At 60.0% G+C, this 27,889-nt stretch overlaps 1 protein-coding gene and 1 long non-coding RNA gene across 7 annotated transcripts; one reads left to right on the top strand and one right to left on the bottom strand.

Moving 5' to 3' along the window:
* Window positions 1-4,902: 4,902 nt before the first annotated feature.
* On the top strand, window positions 4,903-9,548 carry LOC144931781 (uncharacterized). 5 transcript variants are annotated; one of them, XR_013636591.1, is made up of 5 exons: window positions 4,903-5,171; window positions 6,204-6,269; window positions 6,730-6,873; window positions 7,274-7,386; window positions 9,190-9,548. It is a non-coding gene; the product is annotated as an uncharacterized LOC144931781 (long non-coding RNA). The 5 variants fall into 5 exon arrangements; XR_013636589.1 differs by having other exon boundaries at window positions 7,274-9,548; XR_013636592.1 differs by lacking the exon at window positions 6,204-6,269 and having other exon boundaries at window positions 6,760-6,873; window positions 7,274-9,548.
* Window positions 9,549-12,525: 2,977 nt separating this feature from the next.
* On the bottom strand, window positions 12,526-27,230 carry CDKAL1 (CDKAL1 threonylcarbamoyladenosine tRNA methylthiotransferase). 2 transcript variants are annotated; one of them, XM_078856071.1, is made up of 15 exons: window positions 27,127-27,230; window positions 25,810-26,009; window positions 22,893-23,005; window positions 21,719-21,803; window positions 21,312-21,408; window positions 20,748-20,796; window positions 20,478-20,598; window positions 18,872-18,975; window positions 18,209-18,375; window positions 16,849-16,994; window positions 16,481-16,661; window positions 15,782-15,844; window positions 14,261-14,344; window positions 13,867-14,043; window positions 12,526-13,523 (listed from the first exon to the last, which is right to left on the bottom strand). In XM_078856071.1, exons 2-15 carry the CDS (start codon window positions 25,962-25,964, stop codon window positions 13,287-13,289), a joined length of 1,779 nt encoding a protein of 592 aa, XP_078712197.1. In that variant the 5' UTR covers window positions 25,965-26,009; window positions 27,127-27,230; the 3' UTR covers window positions 12,526-13,286. The 2 variants fall into 2 exon arrangements, with proteins under 2 accessions (XP_078712197.1, XP_078712196.1); XM_078856070.1 differs by having other exon boundaries at window positions 27,132-27,230.
* Window positions 27,231-27,889: the final 659 nt, after the last annotated feature.

Genomic DNA, 27,889 nt, shown 5'->3' with positions numbered 1-27,889 from the left:
TCCCCGCACGAGCTGGGGGCATCGGACGGCGAGAGCCGTGGAGGGATGCTCTGACTCCGGTCCTCTGGATCGTGTATTCCTTTTTTATTATTAAATCCGTATCAATCGTACCGTCTGTTCCTATACCAAATTCCAGTGGCTACACGCTGCACAAGCCTGATGCTTGCGAGAATATCCGCGCGACTGGTGGAGGGAGTGCCGATGCAGATGCCACGAGACCCCAGCCGATGTCGGTAGCTTCGCAAGCGGGCGACAATACCAACAAGCCCTCCACACACCTGGCCCTCCACTTGAACGCGCGTGTCTTTACACATCTCATCAGCCGCACAGCTGCCTTCTGCACCTGGCAGTATTGGTTTAACACCGAAAGCCAAAACCGAGGACCGGTTTTGACGTTAGGTGTCTCATCGGCAGATGTGGGGCTCGACTTGAAGCGACACTGGTGGAACTGCTGGTCTCGGAGGCAAGGAACCCGCTTCTCTTACCCCCTGGGGCCCGCTGAGTCTCGGTAGAGTGACTCGCAAGCCGACACAGGCCCTCGTGTCGTCGTGGAGAATATCAGTGTCGGCATGAGCAGACGGTGGAGACACGACGAGGATGAGACCTCGCCTGCTCCACACCAGTGGGGGGAGGGGGGGGCAGTGTCGTCGTCGTGACATCATTCCGATGGTGTGTAATATCTCGTCACGATTCACCACACCAGCGACCCATCCTCGTGTGACGTCACGCGGAGCGGCGTGGCCGTGAGCGGCGGCTCGGCCTCGTCAAGACGCGGAGGCGAGCGGTGGCGCAGGGGTCGGCATGCTGCGCTACGAACCCGACGACCCGAGTTCGATTCCCGCTCGCAGCCAACATCATTGGGGAGACGAAGGCGGCCGGGCGTGGCGCTGGCCACCCGGCCCCCTCGTGTGCCGTTCCGGCTTTCGTAGGTGCTACTCGCGACCAGCACTTGCCCCCGTCGGTGTGTTGAGGCTATACGGGGAGATCTTTGTCTTTGGTTCGGCCTCGTCTGACTTCACAGAGCCTACGTGTCGAGAGGGAGTGGTAGCAATCGCTGTTGCAGCAGATGCCACGGCACACTTCCACGTGAATCATAAACGCAACTCGTCATGAACCGGCTCAACACCTCAACGTAGCAGCAGCGGCACGGACCCTCCTGGCAACGAGGCTGGAGACGCGGCTCCGTATTCATCACCGTCATGGCTCTGGCTCGGCTCAGCTCAGACTTTGAGCCGTGCAGTTGCGTTCAAAGACCACGTTAGGTGAACGGCTCAGCCGTGGCTCGGCTCACGGAAATCCTGAGCCCGGCTGCGATCGTCGCTCGGAGCCGGCTCAAGTAGAGCCATGGCTTGCTCCCCTGAGGCAGATCCGATCCTGAACCGAGCCGTGACTAAGAGCACACGGCTCCGTATCGCTCTCCGAGACGAACAACCCTCGTGATCATCATCATCATGACACATGCGATGTTGTACCCATTTGGTTTTTAATGGAATTGGCTAAACATTCCAAAGCAAGGACCCTCTTGAAAATGAGACTGCGAGTTTTTCCAGGATGAATAAATGAAGGGGGCATTCATTATTGTCATCCGATGATTATGATGTGTAAATAGGCTTGCGTGTTTACGCAAGCATCCTGTTCTGAATAAGGGCCATTGCCCAAAACGTCGTAAGAATGTTTTTTTTAAGCCAGCGTTGTTCACGCACACGGTGCGATTTTATTTGATTGAATACCAATATCTCTCTCCACATTCGTCACTGCACACTGCGTGTGTCCTTCAGGGATGGAATAGGCGACGTTTGGGTAATAGGTCTTCTTTAAGGACACTTCATGCGCTATGAAGAAACTACAAACTATATTTGTTTTACCAGGTCAGGCCCGCTGAGCTATATGGATCTTTTTATTCAGAAGCGGCCTGGTCAAGAAGGGCCATTTCCCGAAACGTCGCCTATAATGTTAATGTATTTATTTTAAGGCCACACACAGTGTGTGTTGTTGTGATGAATGTGCGGGGTTGGTGTCGTTGCTACTCGTGGCTTCATTGTGCAGCGCTGCCAACGCGGTGAGCCCGGGAGGCGCCGTGGGAGCCCCACGTGGCCCGGACGGGTTCGCTGCTGCCGCGCTGCGGGCAGACGAGTGCGGCCCCTTCTGCCTTAAATCGTCAGCCGTCCCCCGTGTGCCCCCCCCCTCCCCCCCACCACGAAAAGGGCTTCACGGCGCATCGATTAATCGCGTCGATTATCGGGGTTCGCCACTACAGCAGGCGCTGTCATTCACCGCTGTTCGACGATCGAAGAGGATCGATTTGATGGAATCTCCGTCCTGGCGGGTCGATGGCTATCGCCCGGTAGGCGTCCAGCCAGGAACTCGCCGCTGTGACTTCGTCACCGAGACGACGTGGGAATAAACAGCCCCTTGTGTAAATTGTGAATTGATTTATTGGGGCGAGGTCACGTTAATGATCTGACCAAATGTGTGTCGTTAAGAGCCTCCACCACCCAACACAGCCAGACAACCCCCCCCTCTGCACTGAGAGATAGGTGGTGTAACGGCTCAACGGTTCATAATCGATTATCCCGCTCACGGGAGCCACGCATCGAACGTGCGACTCGCTGTGTCACGATCGATGATGTCGCGGTGGCTGGCGACGTGTTTGTGACGTGGCCCTCGTGCACCGCGGTGGGCAGCCGCTGAGAAGGCACGCGCACGATTCTGCCCCGTCACGCGTCTGCCCCCTCCACCTCAACATCAAAGTAAATACACAAACGCCTGAGTTTGACACGTCCCGTCAGCCGCACGGCTCGTCCTCGTCGTCTTCGTGCTGCGAGTGCAGACGTTCGGCAGCGTTGACTCCGCGTGAGAAGTCTCATGAGGGTCATGGAGCAGCCGCAACAAAAACCCCCATACACAGGACGGGTTTCGACTTTCGGCGTCTCATCGGCAGCAGTCAGGCTCGCTTCAACCAACACTGTGGAACTGCCAGACGTCTATAGGCAAGGAGTCTCCCTCGGATATTTATTTATGTTGCTATCTGTAAAACAAATACATACTCGTATCTAGCAGATAAGGGACCTCGCCTACGAACGTCTGGGTGTTCTCAAGCGTTGGTTCAGGCGAGCCTGGCTGCTGCTGATGATGACCCTGAATGGCGAAACCCATCCTTGCCTGTAAACATCCATCATTCACCAGCATTTGTTCAAGAGAGTGTGACTGCTGATGATGACCCTGAATGGCGAAACCCATCCTTGCCTGTAAACACCCATCATTCACCAGCATTTGTTCAAGAGAGTCTGATTGCTGATGATGACCCTGAATGGCGAAACCCATCCTTGCCTGTAAACACCCATCATTCACCAGCATTGGTTCAAGAGAGCCTGATTGCTGATGAGATACTGAATGGCGAAACAGGTCGAGTTGTTTTTTTTCGTTCTCACCTTGAACTAATGCTGCTGAAAGTGTTGCACCCACTTACCGGGAGGAAGAGGCCGTGGGGCTGATGGGATGTGTCAAAAACAACGCGTTTGAACGTTTATTATACGGAGGGACAGATCTGGGAAGGTGGCGAATGTGGTGTTGGGGCTGCTGTGCTGACCAGCCACACGTGGTGACGGACAGCCCCAGGCGAGGGGAGGCGGCGGGGGCTGCCTGCTGCAGTGCTTGGCGAGACGATGGTGATGCAGCACGTGCGCTGAACTTCTTTCGCACCGTACGTAGCCAACCGCGCTAATCGGAGGTGCGGGGGAAGGACAACAAACACGAAACATAAAGCAGGCAGTGATGGATGTGCACCTGTCACACAGTGGATGTTGTTGATATAAAAGCGACTTTAAAGAGGCCGACTCTGCGTGCGCGTGTGTGTCTCTTTGTGCGGCGGGGGGCGGGGGTGTCTCCACTCTTCACCGTGCGGTGTGTTTGGCCGGATACAGTCGAGGGGGCTAAACGGGCACGGGCTGGAGGAGAGAGATGGACTGATTATGGTGCAGAAGGATGTCCATGGAGCTCAGGGGACTTGCCGACGACCCGTATCGGAAGTGTCAAGATCGGCCTCTGTGGAGGAGGTTCGAGAATGACGCTGCTGCTGCTGCTCACAACAACGAGCGGAGCGCCGGGTGGCTAAAGCGCAGCGAGTTGGCGCATCAGCCAGTCTTCTCAGTCGGTCAACCCATGGGCACGCGAGTCTGTTCCATGACCTGCCCGCGGGCCTTCGACACTTCACGTGGTCTCAAAGTGCACCTAGCCTGGCACAAGCGCCGTGGTGACGTCACCGTCACTTGGTGGTGAACGGGGCCGCTGTCTGTGTGGGGGGAGCGGTCAACGTCGCCACTGGGGAGACAAAGGCGGTCGGACATGGTGCTGGCCACACAACCCCCACCCCCTTGTGCCGTGTCGGCCGTCATAGGTGCTCGCTAACAACACTTGCCCCAACAGGCCGTTATGTCTATACAGGGGATCTTTGTCTTTGTGTGTGGGGAGCGGTGGTGCAGCGGTTAGCGCGCTGCGGCGCTTCCAATCCGGCGACACGAGTTGGGATCCCGCTCACTGCCAACACCAGTGACGAGTATCTGAACCAGTCCTGGGCCTCCCCTAGGTCGACTCAGCCTCAAATGGCGACCCGGTGCGGTGTGTAAATCTCGCCACTGGGGAGGCAACGGCGTCCGGGAGTGGTGCTGTGCTAGGTAAGGACCATTGCCCGAAACGTCGCTTTTGTCATATACATTTCCTCCCGAGGCCCACACAGTGCTCGTAATGACGAACGCGTTGAGCTTTCGACAGAGTCGATTCTTGAATCGATTTGCAAATGACTCAACCATCCCCCCCGCCCGAGCCACATGGCTCCTCCCAACCCCGAGCTGCTGCGGCTGGCACGTGACGCGGTCGTGGACCGGTCCATTTGGGGCCGAGCGGGGGGGGGTGGAGGCGATGACGGCGACTTCCGTGCCAGCCGAGAGATGGCGACGACTATTACCTGGTGCGGTGTGCGGCGAACATCGCCACTGGGGAGACAAAGGCGCTCGCTAGCAGCAGTGGGGGTCGTGGTGATTGTGTATGTCACGAGGTTCGTTGTGTGCGCCCCATCGCGTCTGATCTCACAAGCTAAGCAGGCGTGGGCCTGCCCCGCCACCCCGCATGACACCGGCCGCGGTTCACGACTTGGCCATCGGGGGGCGTTGCGGGTAAGCGGAAGGGATGCGGAGAGAGGGTTGGGTTGCGCAAGGAGATGGTAGTGCAGAGACATCGATTCTTGAATCTATCCGTGCGGAGCTTCGCGTGGTTGGGCGGTGTAGTCCCCGGCTCCTCCTGTCCTCCTCAACAGAGGTCGCAAACGGGTTTTGATTCCTTACCCGTACCCGTACCCGGCCGCACCAGGGTCGCAAACGGGTACCCGTACCCGGCCGGGTACGGGTAGCCGGGTATCGGGTAGGGTACGGGTATCGGATACCCGGTTGCGACCTCTGCTCCTCAAGCTCCTGCGGCGGACATCGGCCGCCGTGCGAGAGAGGAAGAGCTCGCTCAGGGTGACCCACGTGGAAGAGCCTCCGAGTGCCTCTCTCCCTCTCGAGCGCCTCGTCTCGATATCACTCCATCGCTCACCCTCCTCCTACTCACCCTCCCCCTCCTCACCCTCCCCCTCCTCACCCTCCCCCTCCTCACCCTCCTCACCCTCTTCACCCTCCTCCACCCCCTCCTCCACCCCCTCCTCCACCCCCTCCTCCTCCCCCTCCTCCTCACCCTCCTCCTCACCCTCCCCCGCTCCACCCCCCCTCCCCCACAGAGCCTCCGCTCCCCGCAAAGACCCCCCCCCGGAAGGCGGCCTGTGACCCTGCAGACCTCCCTCCCGCTCGCTGCGTCGTTCCGATCCGCTGACATTCTGAGCCTGAAGGGTTTGGAGTGTGGGAAGAGGGAGGGGGGGTGCGTGGGGGGGTGAGGGGAGGGGCTGGGCAGTCTGCCCCCCCCCCACTCAATCCCCACAGTGATCGTCTCGAGCAAGAGTCGGGAAACTAAATAACGAGAAGAGCCATTTTCTTCGAATTCGGTAAAGAAGCCTCAACATTTAACGAGCGGCAATCCGCGTGAATGCACTCGGCAGCTATCACCATGCAGCGAGTCTCCCCTTGCTGAGCGATCATAATCACACTCGAGATAGCAAAGCCTCTCTCCCTCTCGTTGATATCGTCTGCTTGCTACTCTTGTGTTGCTTACACTAGCAGCCCGCACGGCTTCGGGACCGTCCGTCCAGGCAGCCAGCAGCCAGCCAGCAAAACCTCCTTCTCGTAAGCATGTATATGCAGTATGTGATTGTGCTTGTGCACCAATGTTTGTCTTCGTGTCCGTGCTGGTGATGGTGGCGCCTCTCGTGGCTGCAGGGTGGTCGTCTCCCTGCTGCCCCGCCGGAATCACTCGGCATTCATGTCCCCTCCACGTAAAACAAATAAATATATAATAATGACAATATCGTTGTACGTTTTACTATCAATTACTGGAATTGGCCAACGTCCCAATGATGATAGAACCACAGAGCTGATGGCAGCTGTGGGGTTTCTCCCGGCGCTCTGCTTCCCTCTCACATGCGCCGGCCCTTTAAGGCCACAGTGTTGTTGTTGTTGTTGACGAATGTGTCGGCTACGTTTCTGTTGGTTGTGCCTTTGCACCACAGCCATCGCAGCAGCAGCGTCACCAGATGATTGGTTGAGCGAATGTTCGTGGTTGTGGCACGCACTGTCTGCATCACAGCAATGACAACACGTGGCTTTCATCCAGCAGCGGATAGACCATTGCTGCTGCTGCTGCTGATGATGATGAAATCGGTGCTGGGTTACATAATACACGCCAACCGGCAGAGCAAGGCCGGAGGGGAGATGCGGGGGTGAGCGGAAGGTGAGCGTGGGGTGAGCGGGGGGGGAGTGTGGGGTGAGCGGGGGAGGGTGTGGGGTGAGCGTGGTGTAAGTGGAGTGAGTGTGGGGTGAGCGTGGTGTGAGTGGGGTGAGTGTGGGGTGAGTGTGGTGTGAGTGGGGTGAGCGTGGTGTGAGTGGAGTGAGTGTGGGGTGAGCGTGGTGTGAGTGGGGTGAGCGTGGTGTGAGTGGAGTGAGTGTGGGGTGAGTGTGGTGTGAGCGTGGGGTGAGCGTGGTGTAAGTGGAGTGAGTGTGGAGTGAGCGTGGTGTGAGCGTGGGGTGAGTATGGGAGTGATCGTTAACACTTCACGGATTTCAACTCTTCACCCCTCGCTGTCCTGTGTTAGTATTGCGAGCATGACCATTCACTCCGCTTGTTTACCCAGGACCGCCTCACTCAGTCTCAAAGCTCTTCACCACGAGGGCCCTGCCAAGCTTAGTTCACAGGAGGGAGGAGGGGCGATGTTGCTGCCGCTGCTGCCGCTGCTTCTGAATCCCAGTTGAGTAATTTGCAGTGCGGTGTTTCAGCATTGGGATGTTTGGCCAATACCAAACACATTGTGCGAGCGTGGTTTGTTTCTAGCTGTGGGAGGAAACGCGTGCAGAATTTTGGGGAAAACCTACAACAACCACTGACACACTTACCACTAACTCAGACTCCGCAGAGCACCCCACTCGGGAATCAAACCCAGGCTCGTCGCTGCGAGTCACGAGTGTTGCCACTGCGTGACCACCTCGTCTCGGGATGTTGGTGGCCGGGTCTGTAGTGCAGTGCGCTAACCACTGTGCCACCCACCGCTCCCCACGCAACGTTGCAGCCTTCTACATGGATAGCTTCGTGCAGTGGCTTGTAGCCCTCACTGCAGCCTGCACCCCTTTGGTTCTCAATCGGAAAAAATATACAGTACAATGTTTATAAATACAGAGGCTTTGATGAAGCAGTCATTGTACTTACGTGCCCAAGATCCACTTGTGTTTTCGATGATTTACCTTCTAAAACAATCTATCCGTGTCTCGCACCTCCAGGCGAAGAGCCGCTGGCTTAGTGGAACTCTTCCATCCTCATTAGCAAACACACAGAACACATCCGAGTCGCACTGTCGGCTACGTACGGCGCGAACGAAGTTCAACTTGCATGCAATTGACACGGCACTGACACACAGAACTGTCACGCACACCACTGACACGCACAGCAGTGGCGCTGGGTGTTGCCGCGATGATCGGGAACGCGTCTGCGTGGCAGTGGAAAGACTCGGATGTCCCTGTTTAGTCTGTGCCGTAGGGGTGGGCAGCAGGGCTGCTCTGCCTAATCGCCTGGGTAATTATAATTGATAATAGTTTAGAGTTTGTAACGCACACATAATTCGTTCCCCTCGCACACACTATACACAACATGATTCAGAGACCCCCTGACACTAAAACACGTGACTTTATTTGCCAGGTTAAACCCACTGAGCTGTTCGTAGCTGGTTTAACACGGAGACTTTCGCGACCAATATCCATCAGACGTTATTTTGGGTTAGATCGCGTAAATATGAATGTGCCGTTAAACCCGCCACCACCCGACACGACCTTTTCCAGAGGCGACCCAGCCACGCTGATAGCCAATCGCAGTGCCTCATCTCACCACACGTGAATCATCTCACCACACGTGAATCATCTCACCACACGTGAATCATCCAATCACAATCCACCACTTTCATGTGAAAGGTCTCTATGATTCAGGTGCTGGGCCTTCGGCCTCCTCTCACTGGCTGCACATCGCACACCTGCACGGCTTTTGGTCCACTCCACTGCTGGATGGGAGCCCTTCCCGGTTCTGCGCGGGTCCATGAGGGTTATTTGACCATACTTCACTGTGTTCATGGGTGTTAGCGATTTGACACGGTTAGGTTTGAGTGGGATTGTTATTTTACAGGATTTGTTTTTCTCCAAGTCTCCTTGTGTTTGGTCGCAACGTTTTCGTTGTAACGCTCTTGTTGTTCATCGGTCGTGAAGGTGGCACTATTTGCGGCGCTCCGTTCGTTTTTGAAAATTACGATTTTTACCGTCACGTCACTTTTTGAATTTCAATCGCAGATTTCACCGCGATGTTGCATACAACCGTGGCTTTACCGCTTCAATTACGCTGAAAATCGGATTAAATGCGTTTGTTTGGGGGCATATGACACTTTCTATGGGAATTTCAATGAAACAGCGCCCCCTAGTGGTGAAACAGCGCCCCCTGGTGGTGAAACAGCGCCCTCTAGTGGTGGGTCCCCACTGGTAAAAAAAAAAATGAATTTCTGTCTTTGTCCTCCAGCACATCGGGTCCAGGATCGCCACCACCCCCACACCGAGGCTCCATCTCGTCCCAGGCATCTGCCAATTAGACACCACACGGTGTCGTGATTGTACTGCGTGCAGCGGTGGTAGTTGGTAGATTGCGTAGTGACGTCATCACGCACATTTTAAATTACGTGATGATGTCATCACGTAAAAAAAATCCGTAAACAAGTGTGGGAATTGAACCTGGATCGCCGGCTGCAAAAGCAAACCACATTCTCCCCGAGCCCACGAGGTCGTAGTAGCAGATGTTGTAAATGTTCTTGGTTATTAAACCATCGTCGTTTTTCACATTCATTTCGATGTTTTTGTAAAAATAAAATATTGCATTGTCAAAAAAACATCGATGTTACGGTTTACATTTGTTTTTTTTCCGATTCAAGTTAGAAAAAAATATTTTAACAAAATTAATAAAAGGGTGGATTTGAACCTGGGACTCCATGACTGTCAGCCACCGCGTGCTACCCACGTGGCCACCGCATGTTGGTGATGTCAAAAGAGGGCCTCACGTGGCTCAAGAGGCTGAGAGACGTCAACCAGACGGAGTGGACGCCGCTCCTCTGGAGTCGTTCGGCGTCTCAAGACGTCACTCAAATTCTCACGCGCCTCTGAACCTTTCAGAAGTTCAATGTGCGCGCGTTACAGAAGTTATTCATAATATGGGGGGGGGGTTATTGGGTTAGATCGCGTAAATGTGTCGTTAAACCCGCCACCACCCGACATAGCGCCTCTGAAGGCCGGCACGGCACACGCGGGGTGCGTGGCCAGCACCACGCCCGGCCGCCTTTGTCTCCCCAGTGACGATGTTTACTACACACCGCACCAGGTACTCATTCGAGGCTGAGTCGACTGAGGGGAGGCCGAGGACTGGTTCAGTTATTCGTCACTGGTACTGGCCGTGAGCGGGAATCGAACTTGGCCTGTGCCCGGTTCGGTTGCGCAGTTCGTTAACTGCTGCGCCACCGCTCCCCACCCATCGAGCATCCCCCCCCCTTCCATTGCCCTCCTCCCCCAATCCACTCCCGCTACCTTATCCCTCTCTCCCTCGCCCTACCCCCCCCCTACCGCCCCGCCTCTCACCCCCCCTACCGCCCCCCCCTCTCACTCCCTCCCACCGCCCCGACTACCAACGACTTCCCATTGCCCCCCCTCTAACCCCCCCCCCCGCGTGACGCTCCCTCACTCCAACCGCCCCACCCCTCCCCCAACCTCCACCGCACGAAACCTCCCAGCCAATCGCAGCCGCGCCGGAGGGAGGGCACGGAGGGAGGGAGGGGAGGGAGGGAGGGGAGGGGAGGAAGGATGGAGGGAGGGAGGGCACGGAGGGAGGGAGGGGAGGGAGGGAGGGGAGGGAGGGAGGGGAGGGAGGGAAGGGAGGGGGGGATGGAGGGAGGGAGGGAAGGGAGGGGGGGATGGAGGGAGGGAGGGGAGGGAGGGAGGGGAGGGAGGGAGGGGAGGGAGGGAAGGGAGGGGGGGATGGAGGGAGGGAGGGGAGGGAGGGGGGGATGGAGGGAGGGAGGGGAGGGAGGGGGGGTTAGGCAAAGGACAAGACGCGCACGCCGAAGGCTTCCCCCACCCCCCCGGGCAGCCTGCACCACCACCACCACACACACAGAGACACACACAGAGACACACACAGACACACACACAGAGACACACACAGACACACACACAGAGGCACACAGATGCGTTCACTGTGGGGTGATGCGTTGCTGCTCCACGTCTGGCAGCCCCGCCAGCGTGAGCTCAAGCGAGCCCGACTCTGGCGGGGCTGATGAGGACATCAAACGTCGAAACCGGTCCGGAGATGTTTGCTTGCGTCGAACCGATGATGCCGACACTGATGCCACTCCCAGGAGGAGGAGGAGGCCGGGTGGTTGATGATTAAAAACTAACTTTGTTTTAACGTGGGAAGGATGTGAATTGCCCGCTTGTTAATGTTGATACTCAGTGAAGCTTTCCCGGATAAACAAAGTGCATTGCTGTTATGGGTTGGCGGTGGGGGGGGGTAAAACCGTGGGAGAGGAGCACGGGCGCGATTTCGTGAGCACTGAAAATGTCTCATTGCCCGAAACGTCAAACACAGTTGCTGAACACTGCCGGATTCATTTATTTGTGTTCGTTCACCCAAGGAAAGCCTCTTTGGAGTCTCAACTCCCCCTCCACCAGTCCTGCTGCCAGGCGTCCAGTCGAGGGGCGATGCTGCCGCTGCCGCTGCTGCTGGTGTGCAGCGATCCCAAGCGAGGGATTTGTGCCGCACTTTGAGGATGTTTGGCCAACGGCGCTCCCACTCCCGTTTCTTGTTGCGCCAAAGGGCCTGCGAGTGATGCGACTGCTTTGCCGGGCGGCACTGGTGGTGGTGGCAACGGCTACGCTGCTGCTGCTGCTGCTACACGCGGCTGCTGCTGCTTCATACCCTGGCTCGCCCAGGAAAAGGCGGGTACAGCCAAGTGTGGACTAATGTCCATCTGTTCCATCTGTACGTGGGGGGTAGAGTGTTGCCCCTTGGCTCACGCACGTGGGTTTTTTTCCAGCTGCTCCGGCTCCCACACGTGTAAACGCTCATTATATGGCCGATAACACCTTCATATATAGAGGATTGAAGAGCTTGGGGGAAACTTGTCGCCGGCTCCTCATCACCGCGTGGCTGCTGCTGCTGCTGCCTTCCCGCTCCTCGTCTGTGTTCCCCCCTCACTCTACGAGAGCGAGGAGCGGAGACCGTGCGGTGCTGAACGCAGTGCTCCGAGTTGTAATGATTATTATCATTACAATGATGCACTTGTGTGTATCTGTAAATTTGACTTTATCATCATCGAAGCTTTAAATTTGGGTTGAACAGACACGCGCAAAAAAGGCAAAGATCCCCCATATAGGCGTATCAGTCTGTTGGGGCAAGTGCTGTTAGCGAGCACCTATGAAGGCCGGCACGGCACACGAGGGGGTGGGTGGCCAACACCACGCCCGGCCGCCTTTGTCTCCCCAGTGGCCGTGAGCAGGAATCGAACGTGGGGCAACGGATTTGTAGCGCAGCACGCCAACCGCTACACCGCCGCTCCCCCGCACAGAGACACTCGCCACACACACAGCCCTGGGGCAGCGTGCATCTGCCAGGCCTCGGGGTTAGGCCAGGAGGTTAGGCCTGGTCCCTACGCGACACAAGTCCCGGGCAGCAAGGCCGCTCGAGCGCCATCTCGGACACCAGCATCGCCCCCGACTGCCTCGACCCGGCTCGACCTTCCTGAACAAAACAACGTCTCGAGACTTCGGTGAGGCAAGTCACCCTGCCAATAAACACACGTAATCATGATTGTGTTTAAGCGGAAAATAATGGCACTTTATTTTGCCAGCTCCACACAGCAGCAGAACAGCCGTACACACAGCACGCTGCCATATACACACAACACACACGCACGCACACACACAGCGGTACGCACACAGCGGTACGCACACAGCGGTACGCACACACCACTGCCGCCCTATGCACACACGAGCAGGGGGGTTGTTGTTTCATGCATGGACGGTGTTGTGGGGTTTTTGTCTTTTGACTGCAAATGGGAGCGCGTGTGATCTAAACCAGCGTTGGGCTCCGGCGAGGTTTGGTGGAGTTGACTTTGTTTAACCGGGCGAGGACTCAAGAGGCCCGGACAAGCGTCTCGATGGGAAGGGTGACCGAGATGAGTGAGTGGCTGCCTCGCTGGGTGGGTGAGTGGCTGAGTGGCTGGCTGGGTGAGTGGCTGCCTGGCTGCCTGGGTGAGTGGCTGAGTGGCTGCCTGGCTGGGTGAGTGGCTGCCTGGCTGGCCGGGTGGGTGAGTGGCTGAGTGAAGGAGTCGGCGAGGAGGCAGGTGAGTTCAAGTGTCACGAGTTTCACCAGGCGAGAACTCTAGAGACCACGACAGTCTCATTCACATGAGTGACCAGTTGAGTCACCCTCGTGGAGGTCTTGCTGAGTCACCCTGCTGACTGTGCGAGTCACCCCATGGAGTCACCCGGCCGAGAAGTCACCCCAGGGAGTCACCCGGCTGACTGTGCGAGTCACCCCACGGAGTCACCCGGCTGAGAAGTCACCCCGTGAAGTCACCCCACGGAGTCACCGTGCGGGGAGGGTGCGAGCGCCCAGGAGGCCGCGCGAGCGATCTCCACCAGCGCCGCCGCCGCCCCCACGGCCAGGGCCAGCGCCAGCCCCGCCGCGCGCACGGCGGGGGCCACGCGGGCCCGTAGGGAGGCCCCCGCGGTGGGGGGCCCCGGGCACCCCCCCCCGGCACGTTCACCGCCCCCGCAGCAGCCGCCAGCCTGGCACGACGCCGGTTCCCGCTGGGTGGGGGCGACACGCGGGGGGGTCGGCAAGGGTCGAGGGGGGGGGGCAGGGGTTGGTGGAACACGCAGATCCACCGCCCACCGTCTCTCGCAGGCTTCAACAATTGTGTCCCGCTCCTCTACGATCACGACGTTCACAACGGTGCATTTTGTTACTGGCCGCTTCATGTTTTGGCGGTGGTTTTGGTGGTTGTGTTGACCATGGGCTCTACAGATGGAATGCGCCTTACAAATGTTCATTATTGTTTACATTTGAGTCTCAGGCTCTCAGCAACCGTGATAAAAAAACACGAACTCCCGCACCCGTCCCCCCCCCCAGCGCGGCTCCTCCGCGTCTCACCTGGAGCAGGAGGCCCGACACGGCGCCGCGGGGGAGCGGGCGAGCGAGGGGCGGCGGCGGCGTGGTGGTGGTGGTGGTCGGCTCAACGGGGCGCCCCTTCAGGAAGTGCTTCCCGGCCTCCACGATGTCCACCTCCACCATGCGGCCCATGAGCGCGGGGTCACGAGGAACGAGCACCTGGGCCACCGCCACAACCGCAACCACCACGCGGTCATCACCGCCACAACCACCACCGCACGGTCAAACCCACCCAAACAAGATCCCCCGTGGAGTCTTTACCAGACCTATGGAGGCTGGCACGGTACACGAGAGGGTTGGTGGCCAGCACCACGCCCGACCGCCTTTGTCTCCCCAGTGGCGATGATTTAGCACAACGCACCAGGCACACACACACCTGATCGTAACACTTGTTGTGTGCCACGTAGAACTGCCCGTCAAACGACTCCTCCGTCACCAGCACCAGCTGCCGCTCCCCGACCTGCAAGCCCCCGGAGACATCATCGGTCACAGGTCATGGAGGGGGGGTCATGTGGGGGGGGTCACGTGGGAGTGGAGAGGGCACGGGCGGAACGCTCCGCGGATTTCCAACACTACTGCGGCGACAGCCGGAGCGTAAAGATATTCCAAGTGCTCTCCGCTCACAACACATCGAGGCTCTCACAAAATAAAACATTTAACGGCTTCAACAGCCCCCCTCTAACCCCTCCCCTCCCGCAGCTGTCCCCACTCACCGTCAGCGCTGCCCCCCCCCCCTCGGGGCGTGCCCCCCGCTGTTTGACCACGGTTCAGCCGCCATGAAGGATAACGCACGCACGGGAGAACAAATCCCCAATGCGCCCCCCTTCCCGCCGCACCCCCTCTCCCGATCGCGATGCGAACGCTCGGAATGGATGATCCCGGGCGACGCGCCTTGCCCCCCATCCCCCAAGTCTAACGTGCACGCACGCACAACACAAAGATCCCCCGTGCAGCCTGTGGGGCAAGTGTTAAGCGAGAAGCAGCAGCTACGAAGGCCGGTACGGTACACGAGGGGGTGGGTGGCTAGTACCGAGCCTGGCCACCTTTGTCTCCCCAGCGGCAATGTTTACGCATCGCACCAGGTGCCGAATTCTGAGTCGATCTAAGAGAGAGGCCCAGGACCGGTTCAGACAATCACCGCTGGTGTTGGCCGTGAGCAGGAACCCAACTCAATTCGCTAGGTTAGTAGCGCAGCGCGGCTAGCCACTGAGCCACTGCTCCCCACTGCACGCACACACACACACACACCGCCTGTGTGTGCGTCTGTGTGCGTGCGTGCGTGTGCGTAGCTGTGGCAGGAGAGTGCCTCATCCGCATTAGTTCTGCCCCAGATACAGGCGCCCCCCCCCGTGCTGCGGGCCTCCAGACGGCAAAACTCCCCGCGTCTCTACACTTCTCTCCTCCTCGTGTTGTTTTGTGCCTCCGTGTCCCTCCATGTCTGTCAGTGTGTCTGTCTCTCCATTTATCTCATTGTATCTCCACATCTAACTGTGCATCTCCGTGTGTCTCCTGTATCTCTCTGCATCTATTTGTCTGTCTGTATCTCTGTGGGTGCATCACAATCGTGTGTGCGTTTTTGTTGTGTATGCGAGTGCGGGGAGCGGTAGAGTAGTAGTGGTTAGTGGCGACCCGAGTTCGATTCCTACTCACAGCCAACACCAGTGACTATTATCTGAACCAGTACTGGGCCTCCCCTAGGTCGATTCAGCCTAAAATTAGTACCTGGTGCGATGTGCAAACATTGCCCCTCGAGATACCAAGGTGGCCGGGAGTGGTGCTGGCCACCCACACCCTCGTGTGCCGTGCCGGCCTTCATAGGTGCTACTCGCTAACAGCACTTGCCCCAACAGTCTGTGAAGACTACACGGGGGATCTTTGTGCGCCGTTCCGCGCTCACCTTGTGCCCATACGTGTTGTAGGAACGGAACAGCTGGGACAGCTCCTTTGTTCTCTGCTTTTTCTGCACACACACACGGAAGTGCACATACGCACACACAGACACATAAGCGCACACAAGGCATAAACACACACACACGGGCACACACAAAAACACACAATCGCACATACACACACGGAAGCACGCACACACACGGGCGCACACACGTGTACACAAAAAACAAGAAAAACACTGTTGACACTCTTGTGTCTGTCTCAGTGTCTCTCCACGTCTCTCTGTCTATCCGTGTCTATCCTTGTCCGTCTCCGTCTCCCTGTCTCTCCGTGTCTCTCTGGATCTATCGGCATCTTCCTGTGTCTATCTGAGTCTCCGTGCCTCTCCCTGTCTGCGTCTGCGTGTCTCCCCATGTCAGGCTGCATCTCCATGGCTCCGTATCTCTCTGTGTGTCTGCCACTGTGTGTCTGCCACTGTGTGTCTGCCACTGTGTGTCTGCCACTGCGTGTCTGCCACTGCGTGTCTGTGTCTCTGTGTCTCTCCATGTCAGCCTGCGTCTCCATGGCTCCGTATCTCTCTGCGTGTCTGCCACTGCGTGTCTGCGTCTCCGTGTCTCTCAGTGTCTGGGTCTCTGCGTGTCCGCGTCTCCGCCTGTCTCTCTGTGCGTCCGCCCGTTCGTTCAGGGTGGTGGCGGGGGGTCGCGACCTCGTAGGCGGGCACGGGTGGCATGCGTGCCGCGGGCGTGCCAGGCCGTGGGTAGAACTGGTTGATGAAGAGGCTGGGGAAGCGGAACTCCTCCACCAGCCGCACGGTCTCCGCAAAGTCCTCCTCCGTCTCGCCGGGGAAGCCGCAGATGATGTCCGTGGCGACGGTGATGCCAGGGACCCTGGGGTGGGAAAGGGGGGCGTGGGAGGTCGGAGGGGGGGGTCACCGTGTGCCGTGCCGGCCTTCATAGGTGCTCGCTAACAGCACTTGCCCCAACAGTCTGTTTAGGCTATACGGTGGATCTTTGTCTTTTGTGTGTGTGCATGTGCACGCGTCTTCGCGTGTTCGTGTGTGCGTGCGTCCCTTGCCTCTCCCGCAGGAAGCGCACGACGTGGCGGAAGTCGTCGGCACTGTACTCGCGCCGCATGGCGGACAGCACGGCGTCGGAGCCCGACTGCACCGGCACGTGCAGGAAGGCGTAGACGCGCGGGTGGCTCAGCACGCGCGCCATCTCCTGCTCGCACGCACACACACACGTGTGGACACGCACGCATGTGTGAACACGCACACACGCGTAAACACGCACACACGTGTGAACACACACACACGTGTGAACACACACACACGCACGTGTGAACACGCACGCACGCACGCGTGAACACGCACACACGCGTAAACACGCACGTGTGGACACGCACGCACGTGTGAACACGCACGCACGCGTGAACACGCACACACGCGTGAACACGCAAGCACGCGTGCGTATACATACACATGCAGATGCGTGCGTGTGTAGACGTGTGCGTGTTTTTTAAGAAAAGCCACTCCCTGTTTGACAGTTTTCTGCTCCGTGTAGAGGACTGAGTGGAGGACTGAGTGGAGGACTGAGTGGAGGACTGAGTGGAGGACTGAGTGGAGGACTGAGTGGAGGACTGTCCCCCTCGTGGTGACTGGAGCCAGAACTAGTCCACCGGACCACGTGTAGCACACACAAGTCCAGGCGGTCGCGGTCCAACTCCCGACAGGAGGATTGGCAGCCTCTCCCCTCCCCGGCGAGCGTTCCGGCATTCCACATGACCAGGTGCAGGTTTGTGGGGTGGAGGGGGTTCAGTGTCCTAGCTGCGCCAGACAGGGTTTGGCAAGCAGACGCCAGGGGCGGCCGTCCCCCCCCTCGGGGTCTCCGGCACGAGATCCGTGCGTCGTCTCCGGGGTTCTCTGGTCAGTAGCTGAAGGTGGAGGGGTCACCGGCACCTCGTGCCCGTGCAGCGCCGTGAGGATAAACAGCGTCGGCCAATGGCATTGCTCGCAGCACACCGCAGTGCGGAGATCCCCGTGTAGCCTGAACCGACTGTTGGGGTAGGTGCTTTTAGCAAGTAGCAGCTATGAAGGCCAATACGCGTGGGTCGCCAGCACCACGCCCGGCCGCCTTTGTCTCTACAGTGGTGATGTTTACACATCGCACCAACCTCACGGAGGCCCAGGACCGGTTCAAAAACTCGCCACTGTTATTAACCATGAGCAGGAATTGAACTCGTAGCCGGGTTCGTAGCACAGCATGCTAACCGCTGCCCCACCGCTCCCCATTGCGTTGACAAAACACACGCAACAAAGGTGCCCCGTATATAGCCCACAATGTGGCAAGTGCTGAGAGCGAGCGCCTCACCCCCCCCACTCTGCCTTGTACTCAACCCCCCCCGCTCCACGCCCGTGCCCCACGTGCCCCATCACCTCCAGGTGCTCGAGGATGTAGGGTGGGTTGGTCATGCCCAGCCGCATCATGGCCCCCTCCGGCACCGTGTCCACGAGGCGCCACAGCAGCGCCGGCAGGTCGGTGCCCAGGTCGCGCCCGTAGGCGCCCGTGTCCTCGCTCGTGAGCCACAGCTCGCGCACGCCCTCTGTGCCGCACGCACGCACGCGCCCGTCACGTGAACACGCGGTGGCACACACAGACGGAGATCCCCCGTGTAGCCTTGACGGGCTGTTGGGGCAAGTGCTGTCAGTGAGTAGCAGCTGCGAAGGCCGGCGCGGCACACGAGGGGAATGGGTAACCGGCACCGCGTCCTGTCGCCTTGGTATCCCGATTGGCCATGTTTGTTATACGTCGCACCAGGTACTGATTTGAGGCCGAGTCGACCTAGCGGAGGCCCTGGACCAATTCAGATATTTGCCACTGGCGTTGGCCGTGAGCAGGAATCGAACTCGGTTGGCGCATTGCGCTAACCACTGCACTATCACTCCCCCAGTGCACGCGCACGCACAGATGTCAAAATGTACACACCAACTCGCCCATTCACACAGCCACCAACTCATTCACTCAGCAACGCACCCACATTACCAATATATCACTCGCTGCACTCACACACCCACGCGATTACTCACCCACCCACTCACCTTGGAAGGACTGCTGTGCCCTCTCCACCAGCTGCTCCACGGGGTAGCTGGCGAGCTCCCCGCGGGCGTGCTTCGTCTTGCAGTAGGTGCACGCGTTGAGGCACCTGCGGGCACAGAACGCGCGCTGGCATCCTCGCGACGTCATCGCCGCTCACCATATCCTCACCATATCCTGACCGCGTCTTCACACCCACACACAGTCACCCACAGTCACCCACAGTCACCCACAGTCACCCACAGTCACCCGCACTCGGCAAACACGCGTCGCACGGCGCACTCCGCATGTACTGATACCAATTAGCGCGGGTGCACACACGCGCGTATATATAAAGACAAAGATCCCCAATGTAGCCGTTTACAGGCTATGGAGGCAAGTGCTGTTAGCAAGCAGCACCTACGCAGGCGGCACGGCGCACGAGGCAGGCTGTCTGGTCAGCAGCACCACGCCCGGCCGTCCTTGTCTCTCCAGCGCTCACGTGTGCAGTACACACCTCGGGCCAAGTGCGAATTTCGTGCCGAGTCGACCTAGGGGAAGGCCCGGGATTGGACAACTCAGCCCGGACCACTGTAAGGGCCAAGGGTAAGGGCCACGGGTAAGGGCCCGTCCATGGGGGGGTGCGGGGCCCGAGGCGACTCACACCGCGGGACCCCCCAAAGTGCAGCGTCCGGGGCAGTCGCCCCGATTCGTCGTCACCCCAGGCACGGCTCTGCGCTCGCGGTCCCCTTCAGCTGTGGTCAGCAGGGCCGCTCTGCGGGACACGCTCACTACCCCCCCTCCCCTCGCCTGCCCCCCACCCCCCCTCCCCTCGCCTGCCCCCCACCCCCCCTCCCCTGCCCCCCACCCTCCCTCGCCTGCCCCCCACCCTCCCTCGCCTGCCCCCCACCCTCCCTCCCCTCGCCTCCCCCCCAGTGGTGCGTTCTCCACCCCGCCGTCCCTTCCCTGCGAGATTTCAATTGATCGATCCGGTCCCTGTGATCCCACGCCTGACCTTTAACCCCCCAATATCGACCTATGACCACTCTGGGTGTCTCTGGGGGAGGGGTGGGCGGCACTACGATGTCCAGATAACAGCGCCGGCTGTCTAATTAGGCTGATTTAACGTCAGGGAGAGAGTGAGCGCGGCGAGGCGCGGTGGGGGGGGCGCAGTGGAGGGGAGGGTGGTGGTGAAGGGGAGATGTAGGGTGCATTTTAAAAGGCGGCAAGATTGCACGGTGACACAATGGGTGGATTTTATCAAAACGCAGCTGAAAAATATTGCTAAGAACCCTCCCGTGTAGCCCACACCGGCCTGCTGGGCCAAGTGCTGTTAGCGAACCCCCTATGAAGGGCGGCACAGCGCGCCTACCAAGGGTCGGTGTGGCCGGCACCACGCCCCGGCCACCTTTGTCTTCCCCGGTGCTGCCTGCACACGGTGGCCTGCTCGCGTCGATGATGTCACAGGGCCCCTGACGTCCCCCGTGACGGCAAGCCGCGGTCCCGCTACGGTGCCCGCACGCGAGGCCGGGGGCTTGGGGGGGTGCAGGGAGGGGGGGCCGGGGGTACCGGGGGGTTTGGGGGGGGGCCTGGGAGATTCGAGGGCCCGGGGGGCCATGCGTAGACCCTCACCCCGTGTTGATGGAGATGATCTCTATGAGCGGGTTCTTGCGGATCTTGGGGAGGTCCAGGGGGGCGCCCCCTAAACGCTTCCCATTCTCCTTCTTCTGCCCGAACAGACGCACCGTGTGGCCTGTGTGGGGAATGGGGGGCGGGTTGCAAGGGTTGTGCAAAATCATAAACGGCGAGCTTGCTTTCCCAAGCGTGTCGCCTCGACCAATCGGATGCGTCGTGAGCACGGGGGATGGGGGGGGTGGCGGGGGGCGGCCGTCAAGGCCTCACCTTTCAGGGTCTCCTCAACCACCTCCACGACGCGGTCGATCTGCTGCACCTGCACGGTCGCAGCGCACACGCACGCAGCTCAACACCGTTCCTGGAGGTGACGTCCACAGATTGAAAACTTTCTTCCCCACGGGTAGCCCGAGTGGTTTCAAGCTTTAGGATTATTTAGTTTGAACCAGGTGAGAATTCAAGAGACCAGGACAGTGTCGTTCCTCGGTCGCCGACATGACACGAGAAACGACGAGTAGTTTAGAAATCGGAGCAAAAGCGACCGCATTACAAAATAAATTGCCAACGGTGCACAAACGTGAATCAATAATCACGATGTAAATGTCCCGTAACGCAAGTTGGCTGGGACAAAACGGCTGACAAAACCCACTCGTTGTGAAATTAATTAGAGAAACGCCGAGTAAGCGCGGCAGGGAAAAGGTTACGCGGTGAGAGGAGTATAAGATGCGGGGGGCGGGGAGTAAGGGGGGGGGACAAGGGGTGGGGGGGGGCACGGGGGGGAGCGTGGGGGGGCAGGGGGGAGCAGCGGCGCGTGGGGTCAGTGGTCGTCATTACCCCAACAACGCTGAGGCCTTTGATGTAGCCTAGGCGAGGCTGGGCCTGCGGGACGCAGCCTGACACCACCACCTTGTGGCCATCAGCCAAGGCCTTCCTGTGTGGCACAACCACAACCGCCACCACCACCGTCAATCACAACCACAACCGCCACCGTCAATCACACAACCACAACAACAGGCACCACAATCACTCACATTACTACAGCCAGCACAGCCACCACTGATGCTGAAAGTGATGTTGCTGAAGATGTCGATAACAATGATGTTGTTGATCACAATGAAGATTACGACAAGGAAGATGATGGAGCTGCTGATGATGAAGATGCTGTTACGGATGCCGATAACACTGATAACACTGATGATGCTGGTGATGCTGACGATGCTGTCAACGCTGACGACACTCACTGCACGGCGTTGCGGAAGTGGTCCTCGGCTGGGCCCTTCACTGTGCAGCTGTTGAGCAGCCAGAGGTCGGCCTCACTCGGGTCGTCTGCAGTACACGCGCACACATGCGCACACATGCGCACACGCACACACATGGGCGCGTGGCTGGCTGGGTTGGAGGTGAGTGAATAGGTGGGTGTGGAGTTGGGTGGGTGAGTTTGTAGTTGGTTAGGTGGGTAATTGGGTGGTTGAGAGGGTAGTTGATTAGGTGGGTAGTAGAGTGGGTGGGTGATTAAGTGGCTTGGTGGATGGGTAGCCAGGTTGGTTTGTAGCTTTTTTAAATCTTTTATATTAAGTTCGCTTGCGTGCTTAGGACCGTGCAAATCTTTCGGTCGTTTTTTAACCCACTTCCCGTGATCCAATCGAGCTGACATTTTCCACACAGACTCATTGTGCGTGACAATCAATGTTCGTGAAAAAAAATGTCCAAAATTTTACACTTTTTAGGACAAAAATAGTATATTTAATTACCAATTGCTTAAGGGTGCAATGCAATTATCTGACCCATAGGTGGCAGCCATCTCAAGCCAGAGGACGAGAGGACTCTAGCCGCCACGCATATAAAGGATTTATAGTGAAAAACTTTGTTTTTACGGGTTATACTTATTGAGTGGTTAATTGAGTGGGTAGCTGGGTGGGTGTTGAGTAGGCAGGTAACTGAGTGGGTGAGTGAGGAGCTTGGTGGGTAGTTGAGTGGGTAGCTGGCTGGGTGGTCGAGTGGGTCATGAGGTTATTGAGTATTTTGGTGGGTGAGTCTATTGTTTGGTGAGTGGGTAGCTAGGTGGGTGGGTCATTGAGTGGATAGTTGGGTAGAAGAGTGGCTGGGTGCATGGGTAAATAGCTGGGTGGATAGCTGGGTGGGTAGCTGAGTGGGTAACTGGTGGGTAGCTGAGTGGGTAACTGGTGGATAGCTGGGTGAGTAGCTAAGTGGGTAACTGGTGGGTAGCTGAGTGAGTAGCTGAGTGAGTAGCTGGGTGGGTAGCTGGGTGGGTAGCTGGGTGGGTAGCTGGGTGGGTAACTGGTGGGTAGCTGAGTGAGTAGCTGAGTGAGTAGCTGAGTGAGTAGCTGGGTGGGTAGCTGAGTGGGTAACTGGTGGGTAGCTGAGTGGGTAGCTGGGTGGTGCCGTGCACCACACCTGTGATGCGGTAGCCGTAGGCGGCGAGCTGCCCCGCCATGTACTCCGCGTCGGAGCTGTTGTGCGAGCAGCCCCACGTGCGCACGTACACGGAGTGCGTGCCGGGGATCACGCTGCACGCCGACACGCACAGCAGCAACAACATGCACAGCAGCAGCAGCAACACACACAGCAACACGCACAGCAAACTCACTCAGTGACGTTTCACCAATAATTACAACTTCATCAGGCGACAGCCTGACAAATCTGTCTGTCGCCAGTGGTGTAATGCTCGCGCGGATTGGGATTGCGGATTGGGATTGCGGGGGAGGGGGGAGCGGGGGAGGGGGGAGCGGGGGAGCGGGGGAGCGAGGGAGGGGGGAGTGGGGGAGCGAGGGAGGGGGGAGCGGGGGAAGCAGGGAAGGGGGAGCGGGGGAGGGGGGAGCGGGATAGCGGGGAAGGGGGGAGCGGGGGAGGGGGGAGCGAGGGAGGGGGGAGCGGGGGGAGCGAGGGAGGGGGGAGCAGGGGAGGGGGGAGCGAGGGAGGGGGGAGCGGGGGGAGCGAGGGAGGGGGGAGCGGGGGGAGCGAGGGAGGGGGGAGCGAGGGAGGGGGGAGCGAGGGAGGGGGGAGCGAGGGAGGGGGGAGGGGGGAGCGAGGGAGGGGGGAGCGGAGGAGCGAGGGAGGGGGGAGCGGGGGAGGGGGGAGCGGGGGAGGGGGGAGCGAGGGAGGGGGGAGCGGAGGAGCGAGGGAGGGGGGAGCGGAGGAGCGAGGGAGGGGGGAGCGGAGGAGCGAGGGAGGGGGGAGCGAGGGAGGGGGGAGCGAGGGAGGGGGGAGCGGGGAAGGGGGGAGCGGGGGAGCGAGGGAGGGGGGAGCGGGGAAGGGGGGAGCGGGGGAGCAGGGGAGGGGGGAGCGAGGGAGGGGGGAGGGGGGAGCGAGGGAGGGGGGAGCGGAGGAGCGAGGGAGGGGGGAGCGAGGGAGGGGGGAGCGGGGGAAGCAGGGAAGGGGGAGCGGGGGAGGGGGGAGCGGGATAGCGGGGAAGGGGGGAGCGGGGGAGGGGGGAGCGAGGGAGGGGGGAGCGGGGGGAGCGAGGGAGGGGGGAGCAGGGGAGGGGGGAGCGGGGGGAGCGAGGGAGGGGGGAGCGGGGGGAGCGAGGGAGGGGGGAGCGAGGGAGGGGGGAGCGAGGGAGGGGGGAGCGAGGGAGGGGGGAGGGGGGAGCGAGGGAGGGGGGAGCGGAGGAGCGAGGGAGGGGGGAGCGGGGGAGGGGGGAGCGGGGGAGGGGGGAGCGAGGGAGGGGGGAGCGGAGGAGCGAGGGAGGGGGGAGCGGAGGAGCGAGGGAGGGGGGAGCGAGGGAGGGGGGAGCGAGGGAGGGGGGAGCGGGGAAGGGGGGAGCGGGGGAGCGAGGGAGGGGGGAGCGGGGAAGGGGGGAGCGGGGGAGCAGGGGAGGGGGGAGCGAGGGAGGGGGGAGGGGGGAGCGAGGGAGGGGGGAGCGGAGGAGCGAGGGAGGGGGGAGCGAGGGAGGGGGGAGCGGGGAAGGGGGGAGCGGGGGAGCGAGGGAGGGGGGAGCGGGGGGAGCGAGGGAGGGGGGAGCGAGGGAGGGGGGAGCGGGGGGAGCGAGGGAGGGGGGAGCGGGGGGAGCGAGGGAGGAAGGAGCGGGGGAGCGAGGGAGGGGGGAGCGAGGGAGGGGGGAGCGAGGGAGGGGGGAGCGGGGGGAGCGAGGGAGGGGGGAGCGGGGGGAGCGGGGAAGGGGGGAGCGGGGGAGCGAGGGAGGGGGGAGCGGGGGGAGCGAGGGAGGGGGGAGCGAGGGAGGGGGGAGCGAGGGATCGGGGGAGCGGGGAAGGGGGGAGCGGGGGGAGCGAGGGAGGGGGGAGCGGGGGGAGCGAGGGAGGGGGGAGCGAGGGAGGGGGGAGCGGGGGGAGCGAGGGAGGGGGGAGCGGGGGGAGCGAGGGAGGGGGGAGCGGGGGAGCGAGGGAGGGGGGAGCGGGGGAGGGGGGAGCGAGGGAGGGGGGAGCGGAGGAGCGAGGGAGGGGGGAGCGGAGGAGCGAGGGAGGGGGGAGCGAGGGAGGGGGGAGCGAGGGAGGGGGGAGCGGGGAAGGGGGGAGCGGGGGAGCGAGGGAGGGGGGAGCGGGGAAGGGGGGAGGGGGGAGCGAGGGAGGGGGGAGCGGAGGAGCGAGGGAGGGGGGAGCGAGGGAGGGGGGAGCGGGGAAGGGGGGAGCGGGGGAGCGAGGGAGGGGGGAGCGGGGGGAGCGAGGGAGGGGGGAGCGAGGGAGGGGGGAGCGGGGGGAGCGAGGGAGGGGGGAGCGGGGGGAGCGAGGGAGGGGGGAGCGGGGGAGCGAGGGAGGGGGGAGCGAGGGAGGGGGGAGCGAGGGAGGGGGGAGCGGGGGGAGCGAGGGAGGGGGGAGCGGGGGGAGCGGGGAAGGGGGGAGCGGGGGAGCGAGGGAGGGGGGAGCGGGGGGAGCGAGGGAGGGGGGAGCGAGGAAGGGGGGAGCGAGGGAGGGGGGAGCGGGGGGAGCGAGGGAGGGGGGAGCGAGGGAGCGGAGGAGCGAGGGAGGGGGGAGCGGGGGGAGCGAGGGAGGGGGGAGCGGGGGGAGCGAGGGAGGGGGGAGCGAGGGAGGGGGGAGCGAGGGAGGGGGGAGCGAGGGAGGGGGGAGGGGGGAGCGAGGGAGGGGGGAGCGGAGGAGCGAGGGGGGAGCGAGGGAGGGGGGAGCGAGGGAGGGGGGAGCGGGGAAGGGGGGAGCGGGGGGAGCGAGGGAGGGGGGAGCGAGGGAGGGGGGAGCGAGGGAGGGGGAGCGGAGGAGCGAGGGAGGGGGGAGCGGGGGGAGCGAGGGAGGGGGGAGCGAGGGAGGGGGGAGCGGGGGAGGGGGGAGCGAGGGAGGGGGAGCGAGGGAGCGGAGGAGCGAGGGAGGGGGGAGCGGGGGAGGGGGGAGCAGGGGGAGCTCACCTGTCAGCGAGCACTTCCTCCCGCTGGGTCACGTGAGCCCCCCGGCGGCGGGCGCGGGGGACGAGGTGGGGCCGTGGGGGGCGCCCCCCCACCTCGTCGCCCTCCCCCAGGATGTCCTCAATGTCCTCCAGCTCAGCCTCGCACGGCTCCGGCATCGCGGCGACCCCCGCAACGAGACGGCCGCAGGGCTCCCCCGTTACCTGGCCCGGCCAACCACAACGGGGACTCGGTCAATAGCGGCCTCGATCGATCAATCAATAGCGGCCTCGATCAATGAATATCAGCCTTGATGAACATCAACCTCAATAATGGCAGTCTCGATCACATCTCAACACCAGCCTCTGACGACTGTCAGATATTTGTGTGTCAATCTAGGAGCATGTTTTGTAAGAGAGGAATATCCTTGCCCATAAACATCTGTCGATTGATCAGCATTAGTTCCAGCAAGCCCGACTCTGCTGATGAGACGCCGGATGTCAAAACCAGGCTACACACATCTGGCGATTCACAAACATTAGTACAAGACAGCCTGACTGCTGATGAGACGTTTAACATCAACACCGCTCTAGAGTGTTGCTGTTCTGTTGAACAAGTGCCGATGCAATGCCGCACTCCGCGAAGGGCACGAAGCTGCTGATGGGATGTGTAAAACAAATGCTTCTACGTGTAGGCACAGATATGTGGACGCGTATTGTCTGCCGCTGTGAGTTGCCTCATTCTCGTGTGTGCACGGGCTCAGCTGCGCGTGGGTTAACTCTGGGGTGACACTCACAAAGATGATAATTGGTTTTTTACCCTTCTATCTTGGCAACAAAACTGACACCTTTTTACAAGGAGTCATGTTTGCATAGACCGCAATACCTGCAGTCGTAATGCAAACAAAAGACATAACTCTGATAATGTGCCTAGTCTCACATGGTCCAGCCCATGTGAGACTAGGCTCTAAGGAAAGCTGTCTCGGGTGTGGACCAATCAACTTTAAGGACAGTGCACATTATCAGAGGTATGTTCTTTTGTTTGTATTATGACTGCAGGTGTTGCGGTCTATGCAAACATGACTCCTTGTAAAAAGGTGTCAGTTTTGTTGCCAGATAGAAGGGTAAAAAACCAATTATCATATTTTTACTGGCAAATGAGGTTCCCATGGTGTAAATACTCACAAAGATGCACCTACGTACGGCGCGAAAGAAGTTCAACATGCGCACGTGCGTGGAAGCGAGCGGCACCTATAAAGGCCGGCACGGCACACGAAGGGTCGTGAGTGGCGAGCACCAATCCCGGCCGCCTTTGTCTCTCTTAGTGTCGATGTTTACGCACCTCACCAGGTATTAATTTGAGGCTGAGTCGACATAGGGGAGGCCCAGTACCGCGATCGCCGCTGACGGCAACAGCGACCACGCACCCAGCGTGACGCTCGCGGAGCTACGGGGCGTCGCACGAACCAAGCCGCGTCAGACTCGCAACGCGTTTTGTTAATTTTGACTTCAAAGTTTTGTGACTGCAGGAATTCATATTCTTTTGTTCTTTCGGTCGTCAGACATTTATGACGATGTGTGACGAGGGGGGGGGGTGAGAAATGTGACGTCACATCAAAATGCGCAACTTTAAAATAAATATAGACAACACGATCTACTTAATTAATAGACCTTTTAATAAATGTTTTCTCCTACAACATCAGAGTGCAGCGCCACATTAAATACGCACTACAATGACAATAGTTTAAAGCGATTTGAAGCATGTTTTATTTTTGGGGGGGGGGCAGAGCTTTGTGACGTCATATTTGAGGGGAGGGGGTCTGACTTTTTGTGACGCCGTCTGACGAAGGGGGGGGGTCAAAAATCGTCCAAAATCGCGTGACGTCATTTATGGGCGGCCCCCTGGGCCTCCCCCTAGGTCGACTGAGCCTCAAATGAGTAGCTGGTGCGGTGCGTAAACATCGCCACTGGGGAGACAAAGGCGGCCGGGCGTGTTGTTGGCCACCCACCCCCAACGGTCCTGCCAGGCTACACGGGGCATCTTTGTCTTTGGCCTACACTGGACACTTTTTCCGGCTCCTGTTGCATTTTCGCGTTCGCTTTTG

This window comes from Lampetra fluviatilis, chromosome 4, assembly GCF_964198595.1.
Source record: "Lampetra fluviatilis chromosome 4, kcLamFluv1.1, whole genome shotgun sequence".
NCBI lineage: Eukaryota > Metazoa > Chordata > Hyperoartia > Petromyzontiformes > Petromyzontidae > Lampetra > Lampetra fluviatilis.
The sequence above is the reverse complement of the archived record's forward strand: the minus strand, read 5'-3'. Positions and strand labels throughout refer to the sequence as shown.